The sequence below is a fragment of the Hevea brasiliensis genome, chromosome 14 (assembly GCF_030052815.1).
Source record: "Hevea brasiliensis isolate MT/VB/25A 57/8 chromosome 14, ASM3005281v1, whole genome shotgun sequence".
NCBI lineage: Eukaryota > Viridiplantae > Streptophyta > Magnoliopsida > Malpighiales > Euphorbiaceae > Hevea > Hevea brasiliensis.
In genome coordinates this window covers 19331469-19341007 of record NC_079506.1, presented here as the reverse complement: position 1 = coordinate 19341007, position 9539 = coordinate 19331469, and the positions used below count along the sequence as shown (strand labels likewise).

The window sequence follows — 9539 nt, the reverse complement described above, 5'->3', positions numbered from 1 at the left end:
TCAACAATTAGGGGAGGGATTTGAGGTCTTGTGGAATATTAGCCGGAGAAGGACAAAGCAGATGGGTACGCTCTGTATCACAGACGTTGAATTGAGATGAAATATTTGTGTTATATATATAAGATATTTTTTCAACTTCTTCACTTTTAAGAATAGATATTAATAAAAAAAAAATGAAATTTTGATAAAAATATAGAAACTAAAAAAAAATATAAAATATTAAAAGATTAAAATTATGAGTAGTTTTCTTGAAAAATGACATTAAAATTATGAGTAGTTTTTTAATTTTAGAAACTTTGTGGAGGGACCATGGCCCCCTCACAGCTCCATATGGTTTCACCCCTCACAGCTCCCTCGCACTTACTTTGTGCATAAAGACTATTAAATTTATTTATTTTAATTTATTTAATAACTAAATTTAATAAAGTATAAATAAAGGCAATGAAAACACCATTATAATAATCATGTACAGAATTCTTCGCAACAAAATAGCTGTCCGTCATTATTATTTTTATTTTCTTTTATTCTCTTGTAATAATAATAATAATAATAATAATAATAATAATAATAATAATAATAATAATAATAACATTTTCGGTTAAAATAAAATTTTTATTGTTTTATTTAATTTTTTATTCATTAACCAGTGCATGAGAATATCAAAGATAAAACTGGACTTATTTGTCAACTTTCATACTTTAATTGAACCAAACTAAGAATATGGACTCAATTGGTTTTCAGTTCTCACTGTCAATTGGAAAGAAAAAATTGACATTATCCAATTGATTACTGATATTTATCCCATTGATTACTGGAATTCTAAAGAAGAATTTGTAGATTTCAACGAACAGAGGCTGATAAAGAAGATCTGAAGGGGTGTATTTAAGTGGCTGCTTTATAGGCAAACTTCAGTGGCAGTCAAAAGGCCCCTGAAGTTATCAGCCAGATATTATGAGCCATTTCAAGTGTTGGCAAGGCTAGGTGCAGCTGCATACAAGATACAACTGCCTTAGACTTCTACTATTCATCCTGTTTTTCATGCCTTAAATAAGAAAATAATTAAGTGACAATCAAACACCTATTCTGGATTTACCAACTACGCCAGATGCTCAGATTGTTTTAGCTCCAAAACAAGTCCTGCAAACTATGGTTATTAACAGGGATCATCAGCAGGTCTCTCAAAGTCCTAATTCAGTGAGTTGGTCTGCCAAGTGAAGATGTAACTTGAGAAGATGTATCCGTCATTAGAGCACAATTTCAAGATTTTGCATATTCTTTGAGGCAAGAATGTGCTAATAGAGAGGTTACTGCATATAGGAGAACAAGGGATAGAAAGAAATAGTTTTGGGGGAAATTGTAATTCAGAAATAGTGAGGAAGTTGAGAATTGTTAGCTAAGAAGTTACAAGTAGTTAGGGAGCTGGAGTTTGCTCGGGATAAACAGACGGCGAACGTTACAAGGGAATAACTGTATATAGAGTAGCTATATACCAAGGAAGAGATTCATTCAAGAATTAGTACTCCTGAATCACTTTCCCTCCTTGAATTCTCTATAGTTCTCTTCTATTTCCTCTCTATCTCTCTCTAATTTCTTCTGTCAAAGTTCTACTAAAATCAGATTGTTAGGATCTCAAAACCTAACAGGAATTTCCAGTTTAAGAAGAGTGGAAGACAAATTGAAAGAAATAATCATGCACACACATTAGATATTTCAAACGTACATGACCAAGTTGGAAGAAAAATGAAGTCATTCAGTTAAGCTTCCAATCACCTATTTCACAACCCATAAGAATTTCCCATCTCTTCTTTTTTTTGTCAACTTACAACTGGGAATAAATTTATTTCCCTTCAGAACGTCAACGTAAAAAGGACGTAGCGGGAAGCTTTTTTTATCTGAATCTACTGGAAGTATATCTCAAGGAAGTCTGTCTAAAACACCAGCTTGTATTCTGATTGCCTGATTCTAAAACTTAGTCCATGAAACTACACAGCATTTTATTGTGTAATGTACAGAAATCCGCAAAATAATTAAAGTCTGGATATAACTTGTTAATGTTGCCTTGTCTCTTTATCGGTTCTTCAAAACGCCTTAACAGATAAGCTCTGACAATATATCAATCCATGCGTCAGGAACACCAGGTAGGCACCAATGCATGCAATTCTGACCCCAGATTGCCATTGGCATCCTTCTTCCCAAACCAAATTGAAGGGTATGCATGTGCTCTATAATCGCTCAAACAAGTTAGATCCAGCGAGTGGATATCCGTGCATTGCAATGTCAGTTCAATTGCATGATCAATTTGTCTTGCTTCTTTATTAACTCCTTTTTTGCTGGGATCAAACCACAAATCAAGCTGTCCAGGTATCAGTATGCAATATCAATGAGGAAATATAAATAAAGGCAAGATTAGAACTACTGACACACTATGAAGGGTCATGGTGTTGAAGATCAAATTAAAATTTTGTTCAAAATTTGAACCTGTGGTGTAGCATTTCAGTACAGGTTAATACTTTGTCATTAGTTATCACACTTGGTAAGAAAGCCTAAAGGGTGAATTGCCATCAACTTATTCATACCTCATTTTCGTTGAGGGCCTCACTGAACAAGCAACTTCCATTTTGGTTCCACTCACTGCCATAAAAATGCCGCTGTGATTGCAGACGCCAAAACTTGAATGTCTTGCCAGGAACTTCCTTTTGTATATATGAGACCATATTCTCAAGAACAACTTTAAATCCATCAAACAAACCAAGGGAAGGAAGTATCTGTTGGCCAGCATGATAAAAAACAAAAGGTGTGTCATTTGGAAATTTGTCATGACCCCACCTATTCCAGATGAAATAATATAATTTAAAGATGCATTTAGACACTACAAATGCATAACAAGAAAGAACAAGCAAAATAGCAGATCTGCCAGTACAAGGATGCAAAAAAGTGAAAATAATTAATCTTAACCTAATTCTTTGCTCACACATGGTTGAGCATTTCAGATTCCCTTTACAAATATTCCTCTTTCATTTGGTATTCATTTCCTCAACTTCCAGCTAGCATGCTTCTAGCATTCTACTATTCCCTTTACACATAATAGACCTTTGCATCATTGTAACTAGATCATTCTGCACACATATCACGTAATGTTTTAACAGTCATCCTACTAGTATTTTATCATAAATGTCCTCAGATATTTTCCCAATTTCTTCTGAGCTCATATTTTGAATACACCACAATTACATGGGCATTTTGTTAATGCATCAAAAGTAAATGCCATATGTGAAAGTAGAATGAAAACTTTATTTTTTAAATACCTTTTGATAAGCAATAATTTTTCTGAGTTATATCAGGTAATAAGCCAATTTTCATTTCTGGGAATTATACTTTGAGTCTCCAGAGCAAAAACTAAGTTAAAACCATGTAGTTACATAAAGTGAAACCTAGATGGTTGTAAACTACTTGTGAAAATACTTGTATGTTTTTCTTGAATTGTTAGATTTAGAATAAATGAATATTGTGTCAAGCTCTACCAAATTAAAGGAACACACTACGGCTGTGGAATACAGGCAAGAGAATTAATGTCCAAAAGAGAAAGAGGACAATGAGAGTTGAGAAACAGCAATACAAAATAATAGTGATTGACAAGGACAAGAACATTGCAATACAAGACAAGAACATTGCAATACAAGACTCCTTACCTGTGAGTTTTACATAAGAATGTAAGACTATAGACATATCTAGTCGTCCCTGAGTGTTCCAAATCATGTCATAAACCAAGCCACCATTTTTTTTTTCAATGAATCTGCAATAATGCAGATGAAATGCCAAAGCATTAAAAGGTGAAAGAATCAGTTCATTAGAGAGGAAATTACCAATGCCCAGTATTAAATATGAGAACATCATAAAAATGATTGACGGTGGGTCATTCATCTGCAGGTGCGTCATCATCGACGCGATATGTTTCCTTCTATCCATCATTCGCAAGTGCAACTGTTTTGGCTGCCACCTTTATTTGATCAGTGATGAGCAAGTGAGGTTGTCATTTTCAATATTTAAAAAGGAGAAAGAAAAAAGTGATAACATTGTATTCCGGTAGAAGGGAGCCATAAGATTCCAACAAAATGCATTCAGGACCAAGAAATGAACCAGAACTAAACAAGCCTAGTTGACAATTATTCAGTAACGCCTATTTTGATGGCAATAAAACTTACTATTTCTATCTGAGAAGATTTATATGGCAACAAGTTTGTGCATTTTTCCTGCCAATATGGGAATCACTGGCACATACTGAGAAGATACAAGTTCAAGCACAATAAATTAATAAATAAATATAACTCACTGATATTTGGCGAGCAAAGCAGGCCGGTGATATGCCACGGTGACATTGAATTTGGGAAAATAAGCACCTCTCCAAGCCCCCTTCTTTTTCCACCTCCTTGCATCAGCATCAGCCACTCTAAGAATACACAAGAACGACACCAAAAAATTCTCATTTAAAGAATCGCGAACAAATCCAATGTTCCTATTTCTCATTATCCCTAGAAATCTCTGCGGATCAATCCGTGGCAAATTGCATTTTTGGGGCACCCATTTCCAGGAATTGATGAGACCCATGTTGTCTCTGTTGTTCCTAAGGCAGTTCCAGGCGTTTCTATGAAATGGGCAGGACTCATCGTAAAAGGGTTTGGGAGCCTCAGGGTCTAAGACCCAGTGGCCTTCGAAGAGATTGCAAGTTGAAGAAGGAGAAGGTGTGGTGATGGATGTGGAGGAGCAAGGGAGGAGCGAAGTGGAGTAGAGATAGAGGAACGGAGAGGAAGATGAGGCAAGGGATTGTAGTAGGAAGCTTTGAAGGCATTGCAGATCCACCATCTGAATCGTAGAGGAGAGACCGAGAGAGTAGAGCTCGAGTTAAGACTCTGTTTGGTGTATTCAATTTTTCAAGTGGAAAGTGGAACGAGATTTTCTGTTTTTAATTTTTTTCCCTTAACAATTTCATCTTTGATTTTTGAGAAATAATAATAATAATAATAATAGTAAAGGGTTAAAAATATACATCTTATGAGTAATATTATTTTCAAAAAGTGTTAGAGGTTATATTTGTAGTTTTCGAAAAAAATAATAAATAATAAAAATAAAATAAGTAAATAAATAATAAAAATACATAAATAAATATATATTTGTACCTAAAATCCAATAAAAAAATTAAAATGACCCCTTTGAACGATACAAGACTTTATTTTCTTTTTTTAATAATTAAATATCATTTTAATATATGCGTATAAAAAAATCTATTTAATAAAATTATTTTTATAATAAAATAATAAATTGACATATTTGTATAGTAAAATAAATCTAATGATGCAGAACGAGGGTAATGAGTTAAAATAGATGTTGCAATGTTGTCTGCAAGGTGTCCGTTAAAATTCACATAGATGTTTAAAAACTTTGAAATATAAACTAAAAACTTTGAAATACAATAAGAATCTCTTACATCGTTTGTAAGGCTGAGCAGATTTTAATTCAAATTAAAAAATTGAATTGAATCGATTAATTTGGTTCAATCAGTTCGATTTTAAAATTTAATCGGTTCGTTTTAATTTTATATTATAAAAATTTTGATTATTTCAGTTTGATTCAATTTTAAAGAGGAAAAAATTGGTTAAACTGAACTGAACATAATATTAATTTATATGTTTAAATCGAATCAAATAGAACGGAATTGATTTTTAAATTAATTTATTTTTATAAGAAATTTATGAATTATATTTAATTATATATATATATTAATTGTTTAATTTTATTGATTAATGGTTATTAGGTTCAAACCAAAGTCAAAATTATACAAAATAACTTGAAAATCAAGTCTAAATTAAAAAATCAATCAAAAATCAAAACCGACTGGTTTAAACCAAACCGAACCGAAATAGAGTGGTTCGGTTCGATTCGATTTTTCACTCATTTTGATTCAGTTCAATTTCTAAAATATATAATTTAGTTTTTATAATTTAATTCAGTTCGGTTCGGTTCGAACCGAATGCTCAACTCTAATCATTTAGTGACAATACTTGAACTAGTGATTCAAATGAGAGTTTCTATAGATTTCTTGACCGTAGATTTCAAGTTGTCTCAACTTTAGCGATATCTGTAAAATATAAAGGAAAATGCTTGAGGGATCAAGTTGATCCGCATTAATTGTGGAACAATAGGGATAGTAAAGTCATTTTATATATAAAAATTAAGTTATTTTACTAAAATATCCTTTAAATTATTTTTATGGGAGAATACAAAAATTTGAAATTTAAATGTTAAATTGTGTCTGTTGCATTTTATTATAGTTACAAATTTTAATATAAATTAAAAGTTTCTTTTACTTTTTCTCTCATCTTTTCTTTAATCAACAATTTTCTTTTTTCTTATAACAAGGTTTACACATTAAAAAAAATAATAATATTTATGTAAATTAAAAAAACTTAAAATAAAAATAAAAATAAAAATAAATAATATATTTTATTTATTTATTTTTTATTTTAATGTGTAAATTAATATTTAAAAAGTACAATATATATTACTTTATTATAATTAAACAAATGATCAATCTGAATTTAAATTGATTGAATTTATTTCACATATTTAATTAATTCAATGGACTGAAATATATATTCAATTGAATCATTTAAATAATAATTGTTATAGTCGATCTAAATATATATGAATAATTGAGCATAATGTGATATGCCGTATACTCAATTGATTCAATTAACTAAAATATATATTCAATTGAATCATTTAAATAATAATCGTTACAATTGACTCAAAATATATATAATCAATTTGATTCAATTGACTCAAAATATATATGGTCAATTAATATAATATAACATGTTACATAATCAATTGATTCAATTTACTCAATAATAATTATCACAATTAACTCAAAATATATATAATCAGTTGATTCAATTGACTCAAAATATATATAATTAATTGACATAATGTAACATATTAGATAATCAATTGATTCGATTTACTCAATTAAGGGCTTAATTAATAAAAATATATGATTCATATATAACATATCAAATATTCAATTGACTTAATTAATTAAAATATATGATTAATGTGACATGTCACATACTCAATTGATTCAATTAACTAAAATATATATTTCATTGAATCATTTAAATTATAATTGTCACAATTAACCTAAAATATATATGATTAATGTGACATTATACATAATCAGTTGATTTAATTTACTCAATTAAATATTCAATTGACTAAAGCATATGATCAATGTGATATGTTATATACTCAAAATGATTCAATTAATTTAAATATATATTCAATTGAATCAATTAAATGATAATTATTATAATTTACTCAAATATATATGATCAATGTGATGTTATACAAAATCAATTGATTCAATTAACTTAATTAAAAGCTTAATTGACTAAAATAAATTATTGAAGTAACATGTTACATACTCAAATTGATTCAATTGATTTAAATATATATTCAATTGAATCGGTTAAATGGTAATTTTCATAATTGGCTCAAATAGATATGATTAATGTGACATATCACATACTCAAATTGATTCAATTGACTCAAATATATATTCTATTAAATTATAATTTTTGCAATTGATTCAAATGTACAAAATTAGTGTGATATTACACATAATCAATTTGATTTAATTAATTCAATTAAAAACTCAATTGACTAAAATATATGATTAATGTGATATGCAATATACTCAAATTAATTCAGTTAACTCCAATATATACATTCAATTGAATCAATTGAATTATAATTTGGCAATTGACTTAAATATATATGATTAATGTAACCTTGCATATAATTAATTAATTCAATTGACTCAATTAAAAGCTTAATTAACTAAATACATAATCAATATGACATGTCAAATACTCAAATTGATTTAGCTGATTTAAATATATATTAAATTGAATCAATTAAATTATAATTTTTACAATTGATATAATCAATGTGACATATCATATGCTCAGTTTATTTGATTTATTAAAATATTTATTGAATTAAATTCATATAGATCCATCCTATTTACTCAAACCAAATAAATATATTAATGTATCTGTCACTGTCTAATTCAATTTCGTATCATAGATCAAATTTAAATTAATTTTAAATTGAATAATAATTATTTAATTTAAATTAAATTAAAATCACTTTTGATTAAAAATAAAATAATTAATTTTAATTAAAATTAAAAATTAAAATTAAAAGTGAGATGAATAATTTATTTAATTAAAATTAATCCTAATATTAACCGGTCATATATTTTTTTTAACTAAACTAGCCATATTAAATGGCAATGGCAAAAAATTATGTATGTTGTACCTTACACTTTTTATGTAATATACATAATTTTTGTCAATTAGTACAAAGTTGAGGAAAAAATAAAAAAGCCTCCAAACGATAAATATTGGCTAAGAGAAAATTGTTTCATTACAAATATTGACTAAAGGAAAAGGAACATGTGAATTCTACTCTTTAAAGCTTTAATAAAATAAAATTAAAATAAATTTTCAAAATTAAAATTTAAATATTAAGTATATATTATTAAAATTCAAATAATTATATATATTTTTTTTAATATGTGTAGAGAAAATAAGTGTAGATAAGAAGTTTAATTTTTCTTCTTGAAAATGAAAGCATAATTTATTACTATTAGCTAAAAAAGATGATATAGTTGGAGGGAAAATATTGAAAAAGAAAAAAGTAAAGGATAGAGGGATATTTTACTTCAAAAAATATAAAGGGCAAATAAGATATTTTATGTTGCTAAAAACTCTTTGATTCACATTAATTATTGATCCACTTGATCCCTCAATCATGATCCAAATATAAAAAAATATCATTTAGCAAGTGTGCTGGGATATTCTTAGCATGTCCACTCTGATGATTAAGTTAATAACAAATAAATAATAAAAAAAATTAAAAAAAAAAAAGAAAATGATCATTTAGCTAATATTATTTATAAATTATAAAAAATAAGTTGTATTTTCAATGTTACATATATGTAATAAATGTTTTAAAATAATTATTTATTATGTACAGCTTAAATCAACACTTCAACTATTAGAATTTAACAAATGAAAGGTACAAATGCCATTCAATAGATTACTATAAATTGCCTATATGGAGAATAATCAAATTTGTAGAATTGTGCATCCAACTCCTGCATGAAGGAATGAGAACCAAACTAATTAACCCCTTTAATTAAAGACAAAAGTAGCTTCGGATTCTTGATGTTTGAAGCACTAACTTACCAGAATTAAAAATAGCATAAGATTCTTGATTGTTTCACTTTGCATATCCATCTCCATAGACATGTATCACTGTGTCATTAAATAAGATGAAGAGTAATTTTACATTTTGTTAGAGAGATTTCAATTTATGCTTATAAAATAGTTCAAAGTATAATCTAGAAAAATCATGTAAAAGAATTACTATCATTTAAGATATGAAAAGAATTCAATTTAATAAATAGTAATTCTCAC

At 27.9% G+C, this 9539-nt stretch overlaps 1 protein-coding gene across 9 annotated transcripts; it reads right to left on the bottom strand.

Moving 5' to 3' along the window:
- Positions 1–1675: 1675 nt before the first annotated feature.
- Positions 1676–4944, bottom strand: LOC110645280 (protein trichome birefringence-like 12). Of its 9 annotated transcripts, none has more exons than XM_058135427.1 (3): positions 4331–4944; positions 2577–2765; positions 1676–2353 (listed from the first exon to the last, which is right to left on the bottom strand). In XM_058135427.1, exons 1-3 carry the CDS (start codon positions 4858–4860, stop codon positions 2278–2280), a joined length of 795 nt encoding a protein of 264 aa, XP_057991410.1. In that variant the 5' UTR covers positions 4861–4944; the 3' UTR covers positions 1676–2277. The 9 variants fall into 9 exon arrangements, 8 of the variants coding, with proteins under 8 accessions (XP_057991410.1, XP_057991407.1, XP_057991408.1 ...); XM_058135424.1 differs by having other exon boundaries at positions 1676–2330; XR_009143550.1 differs by lacking the exon at positions 1676–2353 and adding an exon at positions 3864–3990.
- Between the last annotated feature and the right edge of the window lie 4595 nt (positions 4945–9539).